We start from the raw sequence: 25,766 nt of genomic DNA, 5'->3' as shown, positions 1-25,766 counted from the left end.
GGATTGAGTCCCACATTGGGCTCCCTGCATGGAGCCTGCTTCTTCCTCTGCTTGTGTCTCTGCCTCTCTCTCTGTCTCTCTCATGAAAAAATAAATAAAATCTTAAAAAAAAAAAAAAAAGTTTGGTTTCAACTGTTACTCCAACGATCAAAATTCTCCTAAAGGAAAATGGGCCTGTCTCTGCACGATTAGCTGAAGAGAGTAACTGAAATGGTCAGTGGCACAACTAAAAATGTTTTAAAGATACCATATAAGTGGACAAGTACTTATCATTCACTTAGGCAATCAAGAGTTAACCTCTGAGGCATATGCTCATCCACCCTGCAGGCACTGCCCATTACACAACCATTCTGGAAGACAACGAGGCAATAAACATTGTGCCCTTTGATCCAGTGGTCCACTCCCAGGAATTTATCCCAAGAAGTCAATCAAAAAAAAAAAAAAAAAAAAAAAGGAGAAACTCCATTAGAAGATATATACTGCAGTGTTATTTAGAATGGCACGATCTTATAAACTTGTAAACCTAAAACCTTCAACCATAAGAAAAACATGGTCTCTGCCCTCCATAGATAACAGTCATTCAAAATTATGAACAGTGAAAAGAAAGTTCAAAACATACTAAGAAAAAAAATCAGAAAATAAAATTATATCTGCATTAGGATTCAAAACAAAAATTTTGAAAATATTGTTGAGGCATTAGGGCAGATGGACCAAAATTGCATTTCTTTTTTATTATCTTTACCGTGTTTGAACAATAAAGCCACCCTGATAAGATATATCTTTCTTTTCTGAAGCCGGATTTAGGAGAAGGCTGGGTAACAGGATGACCCAGCCTTATCGGGGGCACCAGGAGTTTAGGCCATTCACTTAATTTATTTTATTTTATTTTATTTTATTTTTTTAAGATTTTATTTATTTATGAGAGACACAGAGAGAGAAAGACAGAGACACAGGCAGGGGGAGAGGCAGGCTCCATGCAGGGAGCCTAATGTGGGACTCAGTCCCGGGTCTCCAGGATCACACCCTGGGCTGAAGGCAGATGCTCAACCGCTGAGCCACCCAGGTGTCCCTAGGCCATTCACTTTAAAATGAAATAATATACTATATTATAAAATATGGTACTTGGTAAGTATTGATCATTTTCCAGTAAGGGAATTTTTTTTTTCTTTCCAGTAAGGGAATTTTTAGCAGCAAAGCAAACCCGGGTTTCTCTCTGAACACCCTTTCACTGGTGAATGGTAGAAAATAAGATCACCTCCACCAGCTGGTTGGATGCCAGTGCTGGACTGGATAATCCTCCTGATGTTTGGACGAGTTATGATGTCCATCCCTTCCTGTCGCCTCTGTAACATTTTGCCAGAAAGCCTCAAATGAGTCAAGTGTCCTCACTGTCGTGTTAGGAGCCAGACTGCTGGCAGGAGCACAGACACGAGGATGCCCCGGGGCTGGCCAGTGCCCGTTAGAGCCTTTGCAAGATTCCAAACCAAGAAATCAAGAATTTGCAGTGTTTTTATATACGTAAAACCAGATGTGTTGTTCTGGGCCTCTGTGATTTGTCATTTTTGTTTGTTTTACAACTGAATGCTTATTTTGTATATCGAACCCGTGGAGATCTTACCTGTCAACCTCAGGGACGGTGCCATAAGTATAAGTGGCTCCACACACATGTGGAACAGGTGAGAAAAATAATTATTCTAGCTTACAATGATTTTCCTTGAAATTATACAAGATTTCAAAGGTAGGCTTTCCTAACTGGCTTCCAAATGGTCAAGCTGGGCTCTGATGTAGAAATTTGGATGAAGCAGTAAAAAAGCACAGGGGTGGGAGAAAGGCGAGGTAACCTCCTGAGGGCCCTGCAGTAGCGGTCTGCTGTCTTGAGCTGCCTGCAGCGGTGGTCTAATTGGCTGTCCCAAGCTGGAAGGGCTCAGGGGCTCACCTGCTCAGAGCCTACCTGGAGAGAATTTCTGAACTTCCTACTGGCCTATAGGGCCTAGCTGCCAGCTCCTCCACTTGACAAGCTGGTTATGCCTGGCTCAGTTCAGACTGTCAAGGTACACTGTCTTGAGCAGTCCAGTGCACACCTCTGCCACCCAGTTGGCAACGAAAGCCTGTTTGGTCTCCCCAGAGTGATGGGTCTCCTTGGACACCCTTCTGATTGGTCTGGAGCAGCTTGCATTCTGGAATAGACTAGGCCACAGAGCCAACCTGCTACACTCTAAGCAAGAGGTAGTTGCATGATTCCTAATCCACCCCCTTGGCAATCCATTTCAGCCTGGTCATCGAGATCACGCCCTACTGACTGGATACTCGCACTAGCAGCGAACTTCATGCAATCTTCCCAGTCATCCTGCTCAAAGGGGTTTTTGACAAACACTACCAGTCCCTGATGGAGAACCTGTACTGGGCCGCTTGCTGGCCAGGGAAGATGTACCTGCTAGGATCATCAGGAGACTTAAAGTCCAGGTCATCCTTCCCAGACCTGGAGAACTCAGAGGCAGCCACACCCAAGCCACTTATAACTTGATCTGTGTCCGGCTTTCCCAACCGTACTCTAGAGGCTCTGAGGCTTCTTTAATCTCTAGGACATGAGGAGCAAGGCACTCTTCATTCCCCTTATTTCCCCTTAATACTCTTCTTCGAGGTTGTGGCAAACCCCCACTCCAATGCACATGGCTTCTCTGAAGTTTCCAGCACAGGTGAGGGAGGGCCATCAACCTCTCTATTGTCACCTGGTTGCCCATATGAGAACTACCAATGACCACATTAAACCTGCAACTTATGGGTCGCCTGGCTGGCTCAGTAGTCAGTAGAGCATGAGACTCTGGATCTAGGGGTTGTGAGTTCAAGGCCCATGTTGGGCACAGAGCCTGCTATAAAACAAACTGCAACTCATAAGGTGACCTCAAAAGTGCCAACCGGGTCAGCAATGGGACAACACAGGGAGCCCCCTTCTCAGGAGCTCCAGCTGCACACACAGCAAGGGACACCCTACTGTGGCGCCTGTACCAAATTTAGATTTAGTCTCAGTGCTATCCATCTCTATCATCAGTTTGTCAACAATCTTCACCTATTTTGCAAAGTTCAGTGGCCTCTGTTAGGACAGGCCTGACGTTGATGTGTCCAACAGCCTCTGAGACATCTTTGCCTAGATATTGAGTCTTGTCATTGTCCCAGGGCTCTAAGGTGTCAAAGACACCACCCGAGGCACCTGTGGGCTTCGCAGGTCTGAAGCACATTTTGAGAATAAGGGAGCTACCTCCATGGTGGGGTTCCCACAGTAGCTGAAGGTCCATCTGGCACAGAGTCTGAAAAGAGCCATGACTAATTTCTAGCCCTAGGTTCTTGCTGCCCAAGGAAAGGACAGAGAGCACTGCGGGCCCCACAGGGAATGCTGACCCCACAAGCCCCAGTGCTTCTCTTCCACTCCTGAGCCCTTCTCTGGATTGTCCTTCAGAGGCCAGAGCCCTGACACCTAGACCCAGAATACAGCAAGTTCCAAGGGGAAGCATCAGCTGGTGCCAGTCCCGTGCTCTCTGTGGGTGAGGAAGCAGAGGCCCAGATGCCAGAGTTCATGCCTAAGTTCACCCAAGCAACTCCAGTTCACCTGGCCTCAGCTGCCTGCAGCTCTTTGCATCACCTCCCTGCGCTCTCTGCATCACCTCCCTGCCATCTCAACAGAGGCAATGGTGAATCCTGCAGCAGGCAACTCACTCTGGGTCCGCAGACTCCATCCCTTAGAATTTAGTATTTCCCTGCTGCCCCCAAGGCAGAGATCTTCCTGCCATCTGTCCAAGTTGGAGGATAAATATTCTCTCTTATGCAGAAAAACAGGCATGGAAGCAGAGGGGAGACCTCATCTCAACATGGGAAAATGGAAGCTAGCTCCAGGAAGGGCTTCTAATGAGGCGCAGCTCAACTGCTTACATGCGTTCGCGAGGCTCCGTGCTGGAAGGGGTTCCAGCTCACGGGGGAAGCATCTGTCCACGGTCTCAAGAAACGCACCTGTCGACCCTCCAAGGATACATAAAAGGAAACTGCATTACGGGCAAACTTCCAAGAGCAGCAACAGAATGGGAACAGGAACTTGAAACATCTTTTATGGCTTTTGGTCACTCTGGGGTAATGTAGAAAAGACAAGAGAAGTGTTCCAAAGGTAGATCCCTTTCATTAGTGACAACACTGGCCTTTGCAAGTTGTGGCAACCTTCTCCCCTCTACTCCCTCCATCGCCTGCTGTGTGGAGGCTTATGATGAGCTCCACGGTTGGCTGGAACGTGGTAACACCCCACGCCCTGGCCACTTTGCTCACCCCAGTCTCTCTCCCCTGCAGCCAAAGCCAGGGGTTGGGTTCCCTCGGGTTCGTCCGAGCATGCCACATGCCCTTCGGTACGTGCACGCCACCTGCCTCCTCTGGCTGAAGGCTGGAACTCTAACACACACGTGGGTGGTGGTTTTGCTGGGGGGGATTCCTGGTGGCTTCTGAAACAGTAGGTGGGGTGAGCGGAGAAACAGCAGGCCCTGGGAGAAGAGGGACCCCGGCAGGAAAGGAGGCCGACAGGCCAGCTTCTGGGACGAAGACGGAGGAAACCGGTGCCCAGCGGAGAGCCTGGCAGGGAGGGGGGCACAGGCAGGCCGCCGACGGCCTCTGAGGCCGGCCTCCCTGGGAGCCCTCGGGGGCGTGGGGGGCAAGGGGAGAAGGCCAGTGCTGCAAACCGGAGTCTGAGGTGAGGAACACGCCGGCACGCGTGGCCCCGGCCGGGGGACAGAGAAACCCCTCTGCAGCCTTTGGCGGCTCATCCGATCCCCAAGCAAATATCTCTGAAGCATCTACAATCAGCCTCGATCAGTCCTTTCATGACCACAAACGGATTTCTGTGAGCCAGGGGGACGTCCACGTTCCTCTCTCTCTCCCAGCCCAAGGGGGGGTCACAGGCCGGCCACCGCCACCTCCCCCAGGAGCCCACCTGGGATGCTACCGCAGTCCCGCCCAAGCTGCAAGACGGATGCCACTGCGGGTTTGCCCGGCTGCCCCCGCTTTTTGGCTCTCGTGCTGGGGACCCAGACCACGGTCACCCAAGGTTCAATTAACCTCTAACGCCGTCTTGTGTGCAGCGGGAACAGGGGAGCAGAGGCAAGGACTCGCAGCACCCCAAAACTCCTGGTCTCGGGGTACAGGAGAGTCTGGAAACTGTTCTTGATGCCAGATGGTGAGTCTGAAGCCACCGGTAAACTGTGTTAGGAAAAAAAGTCAAGGGCAGCCCGGGTGGCTCAGTGGTTTAGTGCCTGCCTTTGGCCCAGGGCGTGATTGTGGGGTCCCGGGATCAAGTCCTGCATCAGGCTCCCTGCATGGAGCTTGCTTCTCCCTCTGCCTGTGTCTCTGCCTCTCTGTCTCTGTGTCTCTCATGAATAAGGAAAGAAAGAAAGAGAAAGAAAGAAAGAAAGAAAGAAAGAAAGAAAGAAAGAAAGAAAGAAAGAAAGAAGAAAGAAAGAAAGAAAGAAAGAAAGAAAGAAAGAAAGAAAGAAAGAAAGAGGAAAGGAAAAGAAAGGAAAGGAGAAAAGAGGAAAGAAAAGAAAAGAAAAGAGAAAAAAGAAAAAGAAAAAGAAAAGAAAAGAAAAGAAAAGAAAAGAAAAGAAAAGAAAAGAAAAGAAAACAAAGTCAAGGAGCCAGGTTAATGAGGCCATGCAGGGGGCTCCTGGCTGGCTCAGTTGGTGGAGCATGCGACTCTTGACCTCAGGATTACAAAAGTTTGAGCCCCACGATGAATGCAGAGATTACTTAAAAATAAAATCTTTTAAAAATGTTTTAGATTTTTAAAAAGATGATTTATTTGAGAGAGAGAAAAAAATGAGCAAGCAAGCACAGGGGGAGGGAGAGCGAGAAGGAGAAAGAAACCCAGGCAGACTCTCTGCTGAGTGTGCAACCCAACATGGGGCTTGATCCCAGGACCCTGAGATCATGACACAAACTGAAATCAAGAGTCGGATGCTCAGGAGCCCCTGCGGGGCTCAATCGGTTGGGTGTCTGCCTTTGGCTCAGATCACGGTCTCGGGGTCCTGGGATCAAGCCCCACGTCGGGCTCCCTGGTCAGTGAGAAGTCTGCTTCTCCCTCTGCCCCTGCCTGCTGCTCCTGCCTCAGACACTCGACTCCCTGTGCCACCCAGGCACCCCAAAATAAGATTTTTTTGTTGTTGCTTTAAATCTAAAAAGCAAAACAAAAAAACAAAAACAAAAACAAAAACAAAAACAAAATAAATAAATAAATAAATAAATAAATAAATAAATAGCCATGCAGCAGAACTGGGTACAGAACTAGCAAGAAGCGCTGAGTGGGCACCAGACACGAGCAGACTCCAGCTCCATCCCTGTGGGAGAAGACAGCAATGGGGGAGCAGCCTGCGCAGGGGAGGTGGAGTGAGGTTACCAGGAGTGTTAAATGCAGAGCAAGGATCCCCTCCCCACCTCAGGTAAAGTAAGAAAGGACTGTGAGACAGGGAGACAGGGAGACGTGTTGGGTGGCCGACCCGTGCAGGTAGGCAGCGACAAGGCAGGCGGCGGAGCAGCATCCACATGAACACACGGTTAGGAACCTGCCCCCCCCACCGCCCACCAGGCACCAGGCCTCGATGTACCCACGCATCACACGCCCCCGGTGCCCGCCGGGCTGTGGTTAGGACGGCCCTCGGCCGCACCCTCCTCCGTCTCCCCGCTAAAGGGCCGATCGGGAACCACTCCTGAACTGCCCGGACTCATGTCCCTGAGACCCACGAAGGCCCGGGGGGCAGTTCAGCCCCCAAAGACGACGGAAAGCTGCTTCCCCGTGCAGGCATCACAGGAAGTTGTTCAGCCGAGACCGAGGCCCCGTCCAAGCCCAGGGAAGCCACTGGGCCAGAGAGGGAACCCAAGTGTGGGCTGCGACGATGCAGGGCTCCTCGAGATCACGTCGTCCACTATCGTCGCGAGCACATCAGAGTCGTGGAAGTACCGGCACAAGGAAGAAAGAAACCGAAGACAGACCGCTGACCCCGGCTTCCAGATCCCACTGCTTCCGTTTGCTAGAAGATACCACGGATGACGGCGGCCGGGTGCCGGAGAACACGCGTTCTGCTCATCAGCAGTCCCACCCGAAAGCCCTCGCGCGCACCGGTCTCACTTCATACCCCCGGGAACACTGGAGGGTGGCAATTTCCACCTTCATTTGACAGATCGAGAAACTCGGAGGAAAGCTTGGCAAAACTGAGATTTAAACTTTGTTTTGGGGGCACCTGGGTGGCTCAGTTGGTTAAGCATCTGCCTTTGGCTCAGGTCATGATCTCAGGGTCCTGGGATCGAGCCCCTTGTTGGGCTCCCTGCTCAGCGGGGAGTCTGCTTAGGATTTCCCTCCCTCTCCCCCTCTACTCCTTTCTCCCTGCTCATACTGGCTCTCCCTCTCTCTCTCTCAAATAATAAAATCTTGAAAAAAAAAATAAAAAGTAAACTTCAGTTTTCTAATGACATGTTGTTTAAGCCCATCTTTCTCATCAACTATGACTCTGCCGGATTCATGGCTGGATCTGAGGAGTCCAAGATGAATACGACATAATTTAGGTTTTCAAGAAGATGATGATTTAGTCAGTAACAGGCATGAAAACAAATTAATACAATAAAACATTTTTAAAAGATTTTATTTATTTATTCATGAGAGACACAGAGAGAGAGAGAGAGAGAGGCAGAGACCCAGGCAGAGGGAGAAGCAGGCTCCATGCAGGGAGCCTGATGTGGGACTTGATCCCAGGTCTCCAGGATCACTCCTTGAGCCAAAGGCAGGTGGCTAAGCCACTGAGCCACCCAGGCATCCCATAATAAAACGTTTTTAAGTGTCATCAAAGAAGTAGAGAATATGGAGAGACAAAGAAGTGGTCTTGGCCTGCACATGCAGACATGCAATAAATAGTAAACCAGTGAAATCCTTCAGTCAATATTTATTGAGCAACTACTGTGTGCCCCACAACACTCTGGGCCCTGGGGATACAACAGTGACGAAAACACATAAAACCCTGCCTTGACATTCTAGGAGAGAGAACATTCTTATATCAATGGTATGGGTGGACTGGACTGATGGATGAAGAGGTGGACGATGTGTCTGGGAAAAACCACGAAAGTCTTCACAGAGTAGGGGAGTCCAGAGCTGATTCTTGGAAACTAGACGACAAAATGTTAGGGAAAGGAGGAGAAGCCAGGAAGACCTTCTAGGAGAAGGAGTAGCACAGGGAAAACCATGAGAGCGTATATCAGGCAGGGCTCTCTGGGGATTTCTGGCTAGTTCCCGATGGGGGATGATGCTGGGGAGGCAGGTAGGGGCCAAGGAACTTGGATTTGTTGTGCAAGTCACAGGGTATGAAAGGTTTTAGAGAAAGTTCACAACAGATACACCACAACTAAGCACATACACGATGAAGTGTTCATATCTTGGGAATATTTATTGGGGTTGGGATCATTTATTTAGTAATCTTACTCTCTGCTAGAAAAAATTCTCATACATAAGAGGCCTAGGGGAAAGAGCTTGGGCTCAGAAGTCCGAGACGCCAGATAGAAACCCAGCTTTGGCACAGCGTGTGGCCTTGAAAAAGTCACTTGACCTCTCTGAGCATTCGATTTTTTCAACAAGACTATGCACAAAGTGTGCAGAGTCTCGTGGGCTTCCCCACACGACTGTCTGTAGCCATCCAAGGTTGAAGCAATCCCCAGATCTCTGAGGCTGCATCATGGCAAAGAAGCTTAGCCTCCCAGGAGCCATCTCCTGTCCTCCTGAGCCAGGCACCATGCACTGAACTGCAGACACTGAGCCCGTCCAAGATGGCAAGTCTTAGCTTCTTCCAAAAAATAACCTCAACAGAAGCGCCTTAACAGGATGGCTCGGTCCGTTAAGCGTCTGACTCTTAATTTCAGCTCAGGTCATGATCCCAATGTCGTGGGATCCAGCCCCGTGTTGGGCTCTGCCCTCAGCACAGTCTGCTTGTCCTTCTCCCTCTGTTACCCTCACTGACTTGTGCACTCTCTCCATCTCTAAAACAAATCAACACTTAAAAAAATTTACAACCTTAACAGTGCATTCGTGCAAGGAGGGTGTGTGCCCCGTGCTCTAATATCAATTTTGAAAAGTGACCCAGAAATTTCCTTCAAGGCAGTGATTTTTAAAAAAGTTGATCATTTGCTGATGAGCCTACCAAGTTCTGATATGTGACTGCTTTAGGACAGCAATATGCCTAACATCTCCCCGAACTTATAACCCTTCTTAGAGGGCTTGAAGAGACAGCAGCCTTTATTTTTAATTTTGCCAGGAAGGTTGATTCATAAAACTCATCCTCAGATAAGCCACGTGAAAATGACTGGCCTCCATTCACATGCCGCCCACCCACGCATGTTTTGAACTATTATACAACAAAGTCACTTCGCATGCTCAGATCTTTTACCAAATAGCAGGAAACTATACAAGAGTCACAACTGGCTCCCCGACAAAAGGGAAGGAAGATCTTGTTTTCCTAAAATAGGACTAAAACCCTTAATACTATCTAAAGACCCAAATGAACTTATCACGTTATAAAAATGTAGCTTTGTCATCGCCCTGGGAAAAAAAAGAGGAGGCAGCTTGCAAAATCTATACACCCTTTCTCTGCACAGTCGACGACGTGTGCGCTGGGCATACCCAGCCCCCTCCCACCACGCCTACCACCACAGACCTACCTCTTTGAAGCACCAGACACATTTTGGGTGGATTAATAGACATTCTTCACATGAGGTGGCACTTCCACTAGTGCATATGTTGAGACCTTCAAAGAAAGATAAAGATGTACCAATTAGTTCCTGGCCATGAGCCTTATTGATGAGGCCTTTGAATGGGCTGGGAGGAGGAGTCACTTCCTTTTTTAGCAGGGAGTCTGGGTACAGCTGAAGGGCACAGGCTCCTGGGCTAATGGCAGGTCAAGGCACATTGGCTGAGGCTAATCCCCGACAGTTTCTGGAGCACCCACTAAACATGCACACTTGTGTTAGCAACCCCCATTTCTTCTCCTGGACCCACTTAGATTTCTACGCCCATAACACAGTAGGTCCTCCCTTACCGAAGGCATCATTACACTTAGTCCACCCAAAATGACCAAAAGAAATAGTACGAAAAAGAAAGAAAGAGAGAACAGACTGCTCTCCTTCAGGCATAAGAAAAGTCCTAAATCAAGTACTATCATACCAAATCCCAGTGCACCAAAAGAAGCCAGAAGAATCTTTGAAGAAGAATGTACCCAAGGAAATCAATGTTGGGTTAAGATAAAGAAAATCCAGTAATTCCGTATACCTGTTAGTAGGTCAAACAAGAAAAACCATATCATCACCTCCCTGGGCAAATGAAGAGGCACCTGATCAAATTCAAAACCCACCCCTGGTAAAAACATCAGAAACTAGGATTAGAAGAGAATTCCTTTATCATTGTGAAGGTTGGTTATTTCGAACCAAGGCCAATCCCTTCTCTTCCATAAATCTGAACTATGGTGGTGAAGCTAAAGCCACCGCCCCCACTCCCCCCCCACTCCCCCCCCCCCCCCCCCCCCCGCAAACTTGCCAGCAGCGCAGGTGTCCTTGGTGAGACTTACGGTCCCTTTTTTCCCTTCCTCCTCAAGGATACATTTCTTTTGACCAAGAGCAGTTTGGTTTTTCTCTGAATGAAAAAGGCTCTATTCAGCCCCCATATCACTAGTGGACCCACTTATCTCTTCCAGTCATTGCCTTGAGTGTCAAGAGGAGAGAGACCCACTGAATTGATGGAAAAAAGAAACGCAGGGCCATCAGCCCTACAAAGAAGGGCTGGAAGCGTAAGGGGGGAAATGAGCCAAAAAGATTAAAAGGAAGAGTGGAGGAGACAACAGAGTGAACTCCACAAAACATCATTCAAAACGATTATTAAGACATCTCAAAACTGCAGCATTTCCTAAATTTGCTAATTTTAACTCCCTTGTCACTAGCAGTAAAAACAGAAATCAAGTGACATGGGGAGCCATCCTGTGCCATCCTGAGGAACCCCAAAGGGAACAAATACCACTTGGAATAAGAATGGCCTGTGGAATAGGAGGGAAGAGAGACTGGCAGGACCAGAGATGCCATGCTGGGAAGGGAGGCAGGCTGGCTTGGGAGACCTGGAGGGGGTGGAGTCAGGCTTTCCCCCAGACAGAGACCCCAACCCTGAATTCTGGGCCCCCAGGGCCCCATCAGCCACCTTGTTAGAACCCTAACACACCACAGAGCTGCGGGACCCCAATCTCACCGCCAGGCCTGTACCAGGACCTCCTGGATGCAAGTCCTGGACCCAGGACACACTTCTCTGGAGAAACAAGCTGGGACCAACCACCATGCACAACCAGGACCTAGGGCCTACCTGGCTCCTGCTCACAGTGACAAGTTCCTTCCTCATTTTAAAGTGAATCCACTCGCTTGATGACTTTTAAATAGGCACTTAAGCATTAAAAATAATAATAATAATGGGGGCAGCCCGGGTGGCTCAGCATTTAGTGCCTTTGGCCCAGGGCGTGATCCCAGGGTCCCGGGATCGGGATCGAGTCCCGCGTCGGGCTCCATGCATGGAGCCTGCTTCTCCCTCTGCCTGTGTCTGGCCTCTCTGTGTGTGTGTGTGTGTGTGTGTGTGTGTGTGTGTGTCTCATGAATAAAAAAAATAAAATCTTAAAAAAAAAATGTGTGCCAAAAGAGTTTCAAAATGCCAGTTCTACTCTGTGCCCAAAGCTCCTTATGTGTCAGAAACCCAAAGGTGGGGTGAAGGGGATCACACTGGAAACGAAAGCGACTTTCCCCCTGCGCTCTTCACCAAATACAAACTCAGGCCCTTGTGGCATAACACTTCCTTTGATGAATAAAACCCTTTCCACAAAATACTGGAACTGCAGATCCTCAGAGCTAGAAATGTCTTCAAGTGAGCTAATCAAGCCAGCTCATTTTAGAGATAAAAACATGAGAAAACGAGAGTAAGTGCCTTGAAACAAGCCCCATCTACAAGAACGAGGTCAGAACGGGGGCGCTCGCGTAGCAAGTGACCATATGGGGGATGCCTGGCAATTGCTAAGCCATCCCAGACGCGGGGGGGGGGGGGGGGGTGACCAGTGAGCTCCGGGGTCCTCTTGATAACAGGCCCTCAATCAGAGAGGAATTTGAGGTCAGATGTCTCATTGATGTCTCTGTTTCGACCGACATAAATTCACAAAGACCACTTTCTAATTGCCACGGCCTCATCAGTGAGCTCTAGGAATTTGGGTCACGGCTCTTGAGCTCAGGGCAGTAAGGGGTCACCAGCTCTGGCCCGGACAGACTGGGCTCTGGCCTCCTGCTCCACCAGCCTCAAAAGATCTTGGACGTGATACCAAAGAGGCTCCAAGGAAGTGACAGACACCTGGGATGAAAACATACTGAACGACTGTAAAATATTTACTGTCCTGCTTTACTAATTGCTTCTATTACTAGCGCATACTCACATGCAATAGTAGTTTTATTGCACTCAAAATGATTCCTCTAAGATTAGGCTGCTACTGGGACAGATTCATATTCAAGAAAACCTGCACTAAGCATGTACTAAATGCCAAGCTCTGGACTAGGGGATGCTAGGAATACAGAGATGGAGGAGCCAGGCCTTGCCCCCGGGGAGCTCAGGGTGCCAGGCAGCAGGTAGCAGACAAGTACTCCCAGACCCAGAAGCACAGGTTGGGTGCTAATACATGTCGTAGCGCCAGAGTTCCTCCCTTTGGCATCTCTCCTTTCCCCACCTATTAATATTGCAGAGTCTGGATTTGACTGGATGAGTCACTCTGCACTAACAGCATTTTGAAAGGACGGAAGCAATGAATAAAAAGCTAAACAGCTAGAGTTCACAAATGTCAGCGTGTTGTGTCTAGGTCACGGAAAGAGGCACTAGTGGCCCAGGCGATGGCCACATCTTTTCTTGGTTTGCGCTGTGACTATTTCCAGCTCAACTGCAACTGCCTGCAGGCCCTTAATATCTCTGAAGCCAGGGTTTACTGCAAACCATAATCTAAAAATATGCTCTCCTTCCGAGACTCATTGACTCACCCCTCTCTTTCATCAATCATATCCAGGCAGCCACCATGTCCGGCCGATCATTCCTTCAAGATGTATGAAATGTTTCTCCTAATCCAACCCTTCCTGCCTGCCCCCTCCTGCCCCACGATGCCCAAGCCAGGCCTCTGCACTTAGTCTAGATTTTTGCAGTGGCCTCCTGCCAGCCTCCCTCCATGCAGCTTCTCCCTATTTCTTTCCACCCCAAATGGCCAAAGTCAGACGACATCTTCTAAAGCACATATCCAGCAAGTAGAATTTCCTGATCCAAAACATTCCATGGGATAACAGAAACGAGTACCAAGCTGGAGTGACCCAGTACCGGCAGAGGGGGAGAGGGGACAGGACACCACTCAGCTGGGATGGTGGGAAAAGCATCATGAGTATTTAGGGTGTGTATTCACCTAGAAAACACACAAACGAGAACAGATCACGATATTCAGAACAGTTCCTGTGTGGCACCTTCATGATCCAAGCGGGAAGTGGGCTACTCATGATCCTAAATTACATTTTAGTCACCGTTGCCAGGACAACAGAAAATAAAAACATTTCATTATTGTTTGGTTTTTTTCAAGAGGCAAAGCCGCTGGAGTGCCTCTCCGCACACCCTGAGCCACGCCCCCCAAAACTTCTCACACAACAGACAAAATGTTTCTGGTTCCGAATCTAGCAACTAGATCGTCATTGATCCAAAGATGTCACCACAAGCTGTAAATATGCCCTGGGAAGGCTCTATCACAGTCTGAGTTCCCATCTAAGACTGCCTTTCTGAACATCACACATCTGCAAAACATCCAGCTTGACAGACAGGACTTGTGCTTTGAAACACCAATTCATATAATCGCATAAGATGTGAAGCTTTGAAAAAGAATGTGCGTGCTCCCTGATGTGAGCCTTACCTTGATATATCACGAAGTTAAAAATAAAAGGCAAGATGTACAACAGTGGGTCTAGTACTATCTTTCAATAAAGACAGGGCAGGAATATTTATAACATACGCATAGAAAACACTCTAGATACATAAAGAAACCTAACAGGGATAATCTCTGCCGGAAAGGGGTCAAGGCAATATGCTAGACTGATGGGCAAGAAGAATGGAAAACAGATTTCTCACTGTACAATTGTTATACCATAAAAAAAAAATCATGTGACTATATTACCTGTTCAAAAAATAATTTTATTGTTTTTTAAAGATTTTATTTATTTATTCATAAGAGACACACACACACACACAGAGAGAGAGAGAGAGAGAGAGAGAGAGGCAGAGACACAAGCAGAGGGAGAAGCAGGCTCCATGCAGGGAGCCCGACGTGGGACTCGATCCCAGGCCCCCAGGATCACACCCTGGGCTGAAGGCAGTGCTAAACCGCAGCCACCCGGGCTGCCCTCAAAAAAATAATTTTTTAAAAGGCAACTGATTACCTCTATGGCCTCCTCCAGAAACCCAAAATTCCATCAGACAAATCCCATCAAAGGGACAATCTACAAAATATGTCCACAAAATCGTCAAGGTCATCAAAAACAAGGAAAGACTAAAAAATCGTCACAGCCAAGAGGAGCCTAAGGAGATGTGGCAAGTCAATTTATGGGACATCCTGAATGGATTCTAGAACAGAAAAGTGACACTGGATAAAAACTAAAGAAACCTGACTAAGGTATGAACTTCAGGGGCACCTGGCTGGCTCAGTCAGTAGAGTATGGGACTCAGGGTCATGAGTTCAAGGCTCCTGTTGGGCCTTTAAAAAGGCCCTACTACTTAAAAAAAAAATTTTTTTTAATAAAGTATGAAAATAAATAAATGAAGTATGAACTTTAGTTAATAATAACATATCAGTGTCATTCATTAATCGTAAAAAATGTTCCATAGTGAGGTAAAATGTTAATAATAGGCACAACTGAGTGTGGGTATATAGGAACTCTCTGTACTATCCTCTCAATTTTTCTGTAAATCTAAAACTACATTTTTAGAAAGTTGTTTTTTTTTTTTTTAAGGATCTTATTTATTTATTCATGAGAGATACACACACTCACAGAGAAGCAGAGACACAGGCAGAGGTAGAAGCAGAACCTGACGTGGGACTCGATCCCGGGTCTCCAGGATCATACCCTGGGCTGAAGGCGGCGCTAAACCGCTGAGCAACCCGGGCTGCCCCACTGGAGGGTTTTAAGCAGATGGCATGATCTGATTTGAGTTTTAACAGAATCACTCTGAGTGGGAGCGTGAAACAGGTAAAGGGGACGAGTGCAGGAGCAGGCCCCAGCTCTACCAGGGGCAAGCAACCATCTCCTATGAACTGCGGTGGCAGCGGTGTTGTTGGCGTTGGCGGGGGGAGCTGGTGGGGGAGGGCAGGGGAGGGACCCTGGTAGGGAGGGCCGACCACACTACATCCCCCTCCAAGCATCCCCAGTAGGGGATGTGTCGAGGCCTGCCGAGGAGCAAACTTTTCACCAGGTGGCCCAGGAATCAAACCCCCGCATTCAACAGAAGCAAGCAGCAGCCTCAGAACAAACGGATGCCTATAAAGAAAGTGTTCCTTTATATTTATGAAGCCCATTAATCCCATTCCAACTGGAAAGAAAGCAAACAAACTATAGCACTGGGCTCTCCGAAGCCTGCCCCCGAGCCAACAGAAAATACCTGTGAAAAGAGACACCCCCCCCTCCTTAACCCAGCACACGCCGCCACATGAAAAGGACACTATTATTTAAGCAGTGCAAAACTGCTCCACATTACTGATATCCTTAGAACTTTTCAGAATACTTCCAGGAGCCGGCTGGAGAAGAGAAACTAGTCACCAGGGCAGGCAGGCACAAAAAGCCTCTCGCCAACTACTTAGATACTTTAATTCTCCGTTGCCTCAGAGGCTAAATAGGCACGGAGAACAAGCAGGAGGAGAATACTAATTAGAGCTAATTAGACCCTGCCCTCTTCTGCCTCAATCCCCCTTATAAAAAGCCCCCCTAATTCCAGGATGGTGGAGCTAAAATGTAAATACCTAGGGTAAAGAGCAGTCTCCAAACCAAGCCCACTGTTGGCATCCCGCGGCCCTGTTATTACTAAACCTAGGCCTGGGTACCTGAAAAGAGCTGCAAAGTGGAGGCCAAATTCCAGCAGGACCCCTCCCAGGCCATAGGACCTGTGACGTGGGGGAGGGGGGGCAGTGCCAGTGCCGCCCACAGGAGCCCGCTGAACAGGACAAAGAGCTCCTTTAGCATTTAGAGCATTCTAATTTACCGGGCATTTCCTGAAAGAACATTTGTTGTTTTTTTAATAAACTATGATAGCAAACATGACTCCAGCCCTGCAGCAGGATCAATACCACGCTCCGCCCCTTCCTTCAGGAGGAGCAAAGGCCTCACCCCAGAGACACCCTTCCCTGGTTCGGTGGGAAGACCATGTCCTAAAGTCCTGTCTGCAGGCTCTTGGCCGCGGTATAAGGAGAGCAGAAGATAACAGTGGGACAGGGCGGGCTGTCAGCCAGCCAGGGGCTTGTTTGCAATGAGCCCTCTCAAATTAAAAGTCTGTTTCCTGCTGGATTAAGCCTAGGGAGGGAAGTCTAGTGAAAGCAACAGATGGGCAACTTGGCCACTGGCCTTGGGACACCCAGGCAGGCACGGCCCTGCAGGTCACCTCTTTCTTTCATTGGGCAACGAAGGCTTTTCTTTCCAATCACGTTCCTAGGAGCAGGACAGGAAACAAGCTCTGGGAAAAAGTACCTGCCGTTACTTCAATAGAAAGAGAAGGAAAGGGAAGGGAGGAGAAAGAAACACTATTTCAAATTCTGTTTGAAGCTGGCTCCCCAACATTGGGGCACTAGGAGAAATCACGCAGATCTGAGGCAGCCCCTGCTAACCGTGAGAAGCTCCAGGGCTAAGAGGGCGATGACAGGTCTGGAAGCCAGCAATGGCCTTGCTCCACCAGGCTCTGCTGGCCCACAGGCTGGCCGCCCTCTAAGAGGGCAACGGCGAAGAAGAGGAAACCCCGCAGGGATTAGAAATAAACCACCGCGGCTCGATGCTTCTCTCTCTAGCTAAGCCGCATCGTGTGGGACAAAGGGCCCTGGCCTGAAAAGCCCCATGATCCCCAGACGAGGAGAGTGGGCAAGTCACTCCGCTGTCTGTGGCCCATCTGAAAGGTGGAGATCATTGTGAAGATGCGTGCGAGCTGTGAAAAACAGAAATTGCCTCGCAAATGTAAAGCAATGTATTAAAAGAAATCCTCCCAAGTGGAAAAACACTGTAGTTTTTATCAGGATCAGAGAATGCCAAGCTGTAAGGGGAACTTAGAAATCCTCCCCTTTAGCAGTTCCCAAACCCTGGGATCTCACAGAACATTAAGAATAGAACAAGACCAACAAACAGAAAAAGAGGAGGGGGAAATGGACACAGGACTGTCAGATTTTTTAAATTTTGCCCCCCCCCAAAAAAGAAAAACTATCCTCTCTCACCACTCTAAGTTATTAAAAAGTTTTCCCACCAAAAATAAAGACATCATTTCAAATTAAAGGACAGTCCTTGTGAGGCAGGGGACCATTGGCAAAGATAAACTCCTACGTGTGAGAACAAGTTTCATCTTCCCTGTTGCATTCCCCGCCCCCCCCCCCACCCAGGATGCAGGAAAACATCACTGAGGGCACTGCTGGTTGCCAGATGGGTGTTTGGAAACCACTGATCTACTCCAAGCTCTAGAGTGATTATTTTTCCGTTAAAGAAATCTTGCTGTAGTATTGAGTCTGAATTCGGGCCTAAAGGAGGTTTTTGTTTGCCCAGAACCCTCCTCTCCAAGGTGAACCTTCAGTGCCTTCGTGTAAATGAGGCACCACAGGGGTACAGTCCTGAATCCGGCCGCCTGGCCTGCAAAAGCAATGCAGGGCATCTCCGGCTAGCAAGCCGGCGGGGCAATGTTGCACCGATGGAGCACCAGTGTTGCACGAATGTTGCACCAGTGTTGCACCAATGTAGCAACGATGGAGCACCAGTGTTGCACCAATGTTGCACCCATGGAGCACCAATGTTGCACCAATGTTGCACCGATGGAGCATCAATGTTGAGCCCATGGAGCACCAGTGTTGCACCAATGTTGCACCAATGGAGCAACAATGTTGCACCGATGGAACACCAATGTTGCACGAATGTTGCACCAGTGTTGCACCAATGTTGCACCGATGGAGCAGATGGAGCACCAATGTTGCACCGATCGAGCATCAATGTTGCGCCCATGGAGCACCAGTGTTGCAACAATGTTGCACCGATGGAGCACCAATGTTGCACCGATGGAGCACCAATGTTACACCCATGGAGCACCAGTGTTGCACCAATGTTGCACCGATGGAGCACCAATGTTACACCCATGGAGCACCAGTGTCGCACCAATGTTGCACCGAAGGAGCACCAATGTTGCACCGCAGCGCACAAGGACTTCCTCGGGGAAGAGGGGAAAGATCGGAGCTTCCTGCTTTTTTTGGAGGGCCTGGGGCGGCTTCTCCGCCTGGCAGCCCGGCGCCACCGGAGCATCCTTCCCCTGGGGCCTCCGGGCTGCCCCAAGCAGCCGGGTCCCGCCTCCGAAAACTTAAAGCGGGTCACGGGGGGCGCCCCGCACAGCCCCCGGCAGCGGCGCAGCAGAGCCGCGGCACATCCCCCGCCCCCCTCCCCCCGTCCGCAATCCTCCGGAGTCCGGAGAAGTCCGGAGCGAGCTCCGCAAACCTCGGGATGAAGCCCGGCGGGAGGGTCAGATGGGAGGGCCCCGGGGGCTGCTGCGATTGGGGCGCCGGCCGCCCTCGGGCTTTGCGGTGGAAGTTCCGGCGGGGGGGGATCCCAACTTTTAAGGGAGGCGGCCGGGCCCGGGGCCCCGCAGCGCCCAGGGACGAGCCCCCCGCCCGCGCCCCCGCCCCCGCCGGCCACAAGGGGCGCTTTGTGCCCGGGCTGCGCGCCCTCCCCGGCGCCGGGTGCCTGCGCAGGACCCCGCGAGCCCCCCGGCCCCCTCCCCCGGGCGCCCCCCCGGCCCGTGCGCGCCGCGGGCTCACCTGGGGCGCCGGGCAGCAGCGCGCAGAGCCCGAGCAGGCAGGCGCACAGGGGCGCGGGGGCCGGCGGCATGGCGGGGCCCGGGCTCAGCGGCGGCGCGGGCGGGCTCGGCGGGGGCCCGGGGGCCGCATGCCCCGCTCTCAGCGCCCGCCGGCGGCCGGGCCCGGGCTGCCCCGGGGGGTCGCGGCTGCGCGGGGCGGGCTCGGCGCTCGGGCTCCGGGACGCGCCGCCGCGCTCTGCCCTCCGCCGCCTCCGCCCCTCCCCTCCCCTCCCCTCCCCTTCCTCCCCGCCGCGCGCCCGGCTCGGCCCCCGCTCCCCGCCCCCCGCCCCGCCCCGCGCGGCGGCCACTGGGTCAGGGCGGGGCGGGCCGGGCCGGGACAGCTCCGCCCCCCGCGCGGGGACCGGCCCGGGACGCGGAGCCCGGGGCGCCCAGGTGAGGTCGCCCTGCCGCGCGCGCTTGCGGGGCGCCCCCCATCCACGACCCTGGGGCGCCCCCCATCCATGACCCTGGGGCGCCCCCCAACGACCCTAGGGTGCCCCCCATCCACGACCCTGGGGCGCCACCCCACCTACGACCCTGGGGACCCCCCCCACGACCCTGGGTTGCTGGACCTCGGGACCTCCTGACGCCCGCAGGACCTCGCCGTCCGGGCCCCCAAAGTCGCAGCGCGGCGGAAGCGCTCGCTGGAGCCGCGACCCGGGTGCCTGCAGGTGTCAGGCGAGCAGATGCGCTGGGTCCGGGAGGGGCGGGGGGAAGGCGTGCAGGGCGAGGGGCGCCCCTTAAGGCCCCCTTTACCCGTTAACGCCTTGCCCTCTCCCAGGATTCGAGGCTGGACCAGCTGCCATCTCCTCCCCTTTCCCTTACCCCGACCCAGGGGCGGTTTCCGTGCAGCTAAACTGTTAAAACTGATGCTCCGCTGTCACCTTGTCCTTTACGCAGGAGCTGGTGCTGAAACTGCCACTGGGAGGTGAGTAAGGGTGAGGAGCTTGCCCCCCTCCAGCCCCCCGACAGGGCGCAAAGGAATAGGTGAGCTGGACTGGGCCAGAATGAGTGCATTAGGACTGGAAGGGTTTAGAGGCACCTGGGGGGCTCAGTGGCGAGCGTCTGCCTTTGGCTCGGGTCCTGACCCCCGGGACCCCGGGATCCTGGGATCAAGTCCCATGTCGGGCTCCCTGCATGGAGCCTGCTTCTCCCTCCGCCTGTGTCTCTGCCCCGCCCCCCCTCTCTCTCTGCGTCTCTCATGAATAAATAAATAAAATCTTTAATTAAAGGACTGGAATGGTTTACAGGCAGGAGGAGGAGAAGAGGTGGCCTTCCTGCCTGGGGCAGTAGTGACAGGGATGCCCACCAAGGACAGGAACCCGGCTAGCCAGGCACACCACTGAATTGCCTTGTCAACTCACATAATCCTCCCCACACCTTCACTGTTATGCAGACGAGAAAAGTGAGGCGCAGAGGTGATAAATTGCTGGAAGAAATGACAGAGCTGGGCTGCCTGTCCAAAGGGTCAGAATGCCTTTATTAAAAATAGAAGCAGGGGGCTCCTGGGGGGCTCAATCAGTTAAGTGTCTGCCTTTGGCTCAGGTCATGATCCCAGAGTCCTGGGATCCGGCGCTGTGTGGGCTCCCCACTCGACCATAAGTCTGCTTCTCCCTCTCCTTGTTCCCTCCCCCTGCTCGTGCTCTCTCTTGCTATCAAGTCTCTCTCAAATAAATAAAAGTACAACTAAAAAAAATAAAAATAAAAACAGAAAGCAGTTAAGGAGTAAAGAGGAAAATGATAGCTCTGAAGGGCCAGGCTGCAGATAGTTCTGATTGCCCAGATTAAGGAGTTTGGAATTTAATCTCCGTTTGTACCCCCCCTCCCCTCCCAACTCTGCCAAGGTGGTGCCCTGATGCCCGAGGAAGTAAACTTATTCTTGAAGTATACCGTGCCTGGGGGCAGAGCTCCAAATTCCACTGAGGGCCAGCATTTCGTCCATAAACTGCAGGCAAACATTGCACTAAAATCCCATCCTTGTGTTTGTTCTGGGATAACAGTCAGTCATACTTATCCCCAAATACTTGCCAGTAGAATTGGTGCTGCAGAGGCTTCCCTGGGTCTATCTTAAGTCTCTCTGCCCCTCAGAGAGTGGCCTTGGGAGCAACTCTTATCCAGCCTTGGGAGGCAATGATCATAAATAATGGGAAGCCAGAGAGGTTGAACTGGGATGTGCCAAGTGGTGATTTTAGAAGATTTGTCTGGCTGAGATGGAAGGATAGATTAGATAGGAGGACTTAACTAAGTCTCAACAACTGAGTAAATATTGCATCGATAAGCATGCTAATTTGCATTTATCTGGCATCCTCCAGGTTTAGGCCTTTTGATGTCCAGTCTTCTGTGCATCACCTTCCCCACCCCCAATACAGTGATGCACAGGTCGGACCCTTATTCGCTTAAGTGCAATCAATAAGATACAAACGGATAAGTGTTGTATGATCCTGCCGATATGATATACCTAAAACAGGCAGATTCATAGGGTCAGAAAGTGCAATAGAGGTTACCAGGGGCTGGAAAGACAGGGAAACCGGGAGTTACAGGCCCTTATTTACTTAGACTGAACTTGGAAAGTGCTGCAGTCAAATCCGTTCCCATCCTGTCCCACCTGGTGGTTCCCAACCTGCCCAGACCTGCTGTTAGCCACTGAATCCCAAATGATGACAACCTTCTTCCATGCTCCATTATCTTAGAGCTACTTTGAAAATGCCTCTTCTAATCCCTCCGAAGCTTTTGGTTTCTGGGTTTGTGGCTTTTATCCTGTTCTAGAACTCTTTATTCTTTTTATGAAGCTGGAGGGTAGAAGTGCCTCTCGAATGCTTTGACTTCCTCCAGTCGGCAAAGTCAGGGTGCACTGATGCACCCCTTCATGAAGGGAGACAGACAGCATTTCCCACAGCTCCCGGAACAGCTTCCCTTGTAGCTGCCCTGGGCACATCCCCCTGCTAATCATTGCTGAGCTTCTGGGCTTGAAGGAGACTGCTGGTTGGATTGGGTTTGACTCTCAAAGTTCGAACAAGGACAACCCAGAGATATTTTCCGTTTCTTATTAGTTTTATTTACTCTTTTTTTAAAAGATTTTATTTATTTATTTATTTATTTATTTATTTATTTATTTATTTATTTAGAGAGAGGCAGAGACACAGGCAGGGGAGAAGCAGGCTCCACGCAGGGTGCCTGACGCGGGACTCGATCCGATCCAGCCTGTCCAGGATCATGCCCTGGGCTGAAGGCAGCGCTAAACCCCTGTGCCACCGGGGCTGCCCTTATTTACTCTTTAAAAAGGTGTATTTATTCATTTATTTGAGAGAGACAGTGCATGTACACACGCAAGCATAAAGGAGGGGTGGGGAGCAAGGGGCAAAGGGAGAGGGAGAGAGAAAATCCTCAAGCCGACTCCCCGTGAAGCAAGGAGCCAAGAGCCTGGAGCCCAAGGACAGGTGTGATCCCAGGACCCTGAGATTAGGACCTGAGCCAAAATCAAGAAAGAGTCTGCCGCTTAATGGACTGAGCCACACAGGCACCCCTGTTTCTTCCTAGTTTTAAAACAGGGGGCACCTGGCTCAGTTGGTAAAGCCTCCAGTGATTTCTGCTCAGGTGATGATCTCATGGGTTGTGGGATGGGCTCTGCAGTCAGCGAGGAGTCAGCCTGAGGATTCTCTCTCTCTCTCTCTCTCTCTCCCCCCCCTCCCTTTCTCCCTCCCCACACTCACAGTCCTGCAATCTCTCTCTCTCTAACTCTGGGAAACGAACTAGGGGTGGTGGAAGGGGAGGAGGGCGGGGGGCTGGGGATGAAAGGGTGACGGGCACTGAGGGGGGCACTTGACGGGATGAGCACTGGGTGTTATTCTGTATGTTGGCAAATTGCACACCAATAAAAAATAAATTTATTATAAAAAAAAAAAGAAAAACATTCAGTAAAGTACTTAAAACAATCCTATTTACATTTGCACCAAAACAATAAAATATCTAGGAATAAACTACAAAATAAAAATAAAAAATAAAAAAATAAAAAATGAAAAATAAATAAATAACAATCTTTAAAAAAAAAAACAAGGTTAGTTCCTCAAAAAGTTAAACGTAGAATTACCCTATGATCCAGCAACTCCTGTTCTGGGGATATACCCAAAATAATTGAAAAAGGAGGACTCGGCTAGCTGCACATCCTTGTCTGAAGCAGCATTATTTGCAGAAGCCAAAAGGTGGAAAGGACTCGGATGTCCATCAACAGATGAATGGAAAAACAAAATGTAGTATCTACATACAATGGGCCATTATTTAGCCTGAGAAAGGAACGATATTCTGACACAGGCTACCACACAACACATGATCCCAGTGGTGCTGAAAACGTGCTGAGTGAAATAAATAAGACGCAGAGGACAAATATTATGTAACTCTACTTATTTACGGTCTCTAGAATAGACTAATTCGAAGAATCAGGAAGTGTGATAGAGGTTACCAGGGCCAGGAGAGAAAGGGGGAATGCGGAGTTATTAATTAATGGATACAGGGTTTCCAGTTTGGGGCAATGGAAAAGTTCTAGAAGTGAACAGATTGCAGTGATTGTCACCGACATTGTGAGTGCACTTAATGCCACTGAACGGTACACTTTACAATGGCTGAGATGGTAAATTTTATTTAATGTGTATTTTGCCATATTTTTTAAACGCTTAAAAATCAGATTAGTTAAAACTTTTCTATTTCACAATTCAGATTTACATGCCAACTCCCTCCCACAGTGCGTTGTCACATTCTGAAGTTCAATTTATAATTCAGATCAAAAATCTTTTACCAGTACGTAGTCGTAATGTAATATGCGGGGGTGGGGGGGTGTTCAAGGTGGAAGGGGGAGACAGCCCTACAGTATTCACCTCAGTTTAGGTAATTTACTTAATTTACTCTGCTTTTAGCAGTCATGCCTAGGATTTGTCACAGAGCAAGAAATGAATGACCCCAGTGATAGAATATTAGAAAATTCTTTTGCGGCAATTAATGGGGTTATGGAACATACATAAAATTTTCTTTAATGTTAATGTTTACTTTCTTTTTTAAAAATACCAAATTCTATTTCTTTTTATAGGAAAATGTTCCTTATAGGTTTTTCTCCTTTACACCATGGTCCTGGTTAGGAGAGAATAATCCCTGTGCCAACCCAGCCTGAGGCGGATAGAATTTCACATTGAGAGACAAGATACAGAGCAGGTCTTGACAGAGATTTTCAGTAATAAGGAAAGGGGTTTCTGTTGTTGCTCTTAATGTACAAATGTAGCTGTAAGTCCTAGAAATGTTGTATTTCTCTGGAGCTAAGAAACATATGTAAGCATTAAACTTACAAAATAGCACACCCTTAGTAAGTTTTCACCTTCTCTGTTCATATAATTATCAATTCTGAAAACACTCATTATTATATCTTTCTGGGAGCAATTTTTCAAAGGCTAGTTTTGAAAAGACTTTTAAGACTATGTATTCCGGAGGGAATGTGTGTTTTCTGGCTTTTGTGAACTAAAACATTTTAAAATAATATCCATGAATACAATTACAGTAAAAGTTGTTAATGTTTTTCAACTAATCTTGGCATGTGTCTTTTCTTTTTAGAAAACTTTTTTTAGGGGCGCCTGGGTGGCTCAGTCAGTTAGCATCTGCCTTTGGCTTGGATCATGATCCCAGTGGTGCTGGGATCCAGCCCCATGTCAGGCTCCCTGCAAGGAGCCTGCTTCTCCCTCTGCCTGTGTCTCTGCCTCTCCCTCTCTCTCTGTGTCTCTCATGAAAAAATAAATTAAATTTAAAAAAATAAAAAAAAAATTGCTAGTAGAGGAAAATGAGAGATCTAGGCTCCAAACCAGAAGAACTGAATTCCAGTCTCAATGCCATAACCTAGCTGAACAACCATGCCACTGCCTGTCCCTCTTTGGACCTCAGTTTGCTCGTGTGGAAAGAGAAGACTAGTCCATGCCAGACCTGGCTTTATAATTACAACCTGTGAAGTCGAATGTGTTTGGCACTAGGCAGCAAGCTCTGGTTTACATAACCTGTTGTACCCACTAAAAATTGTCCTTCAAAAAACCACTGCCCTTTAACAGAGGATGCCAGGCCTGTGGAAAGACTGTGAGGTCCTGTCTTGAGAGTAGCCTCTGAAAATGGTCACCCCACCTCTTTTTTTTTTTTTAAGATTTTATTTATTTATGAGAGACACAGGCAGAGGGAAAAGTAGGCTCCATGCAGGGAGCCTGATGTGGGACTCGATCCTGGGACTCCAGGATCACACCCTGGGCATGAAGGCAGGCATCAAACCACTGAGCCACCCAGGGATCCCTCACTCCACCTCTTTAAATGATGTCCTAGGAGCCTCCATCAGCACCCTGTCTGAATTACTGTGTTTGTAGGCTCCTTCTTTGATAATTTCCTCTTCCCTGACTTCAGTAGAGATAAGTCAGCATCTGCCCTGGCCATTTCAGAGATCGTAAAACGTGATGCTTGCAGTGCCCACCAGAGGTTCCTCCTAGGTTCAACTAAACATTCCGACCACAAGCCTTCCAGAGGCCACACTTACTCAAAAATGTGGCTGAGGTGGGGGTGGGGCTCAGTCAGTTAAACATCCAACTCT

General features: G+C 49.6%; 1 protein-coding gene and 1 pseudogene across 2 annotated transcripts in view; both read right to left on the bottom strand.

Moving 5' to 3' along the window:
* The window catches only part of ITGB5 (integrin subunit beta 5), a 110,205-nt gene extending 90,903 nt beyond the window's left edge, over positions 1–19,302 (bottom strand). Inside the window, exons 1-2 of one of the 2 annotated variants that reach the window (XM_055315950.1) lie at positions 19,128–19,302; positions 9,721–9,806 (exon numbers count right to left, since the gene is read on the bottom strand). In XM_055315950.1, coding sequence (XP_055171925.1) covers positions 9,721–9,806; positions 19,128–19,197 — 156 coding nt within the window. In that variant the 5' untranslated portion in view covers positions 19,198–19,302. The remainder of the gene's footprint in view (positions 1–9,720; positions 9,807–19,127) is intronic. The other variant, XM_055315949.1, reaches the window with a different exon arrangement.
* Positions 2,034–2,711, bottom strand: LOC129503993 (alpha-enolase-like; annotated as a pseudogene).
* Positions 19,303–25,766: the final 6,464 nt, after the last annotated feature.

Source organism: Nyctereutes procyonoides, unplaced genomic scaffold, assembly GCF_905146905.1.
Source record: "Nyctereutes procyonoides isolate TBG_1078 unplaced genomic scaffold, NYPRO_anot_genome, whole genome shotgun sequence".
Lineage (NCBI taxonomy): Eukaryota > Metazoa > Chordata > Mammalia > Carnivora > Canidae > Nyctereutes > Nyctereutes procyonoides.
The sequence above is the reverse complement of the archived record's forward strand: the minus strand, read 5'-3'. Positions and strand labels throughout refer to the sequence as shown.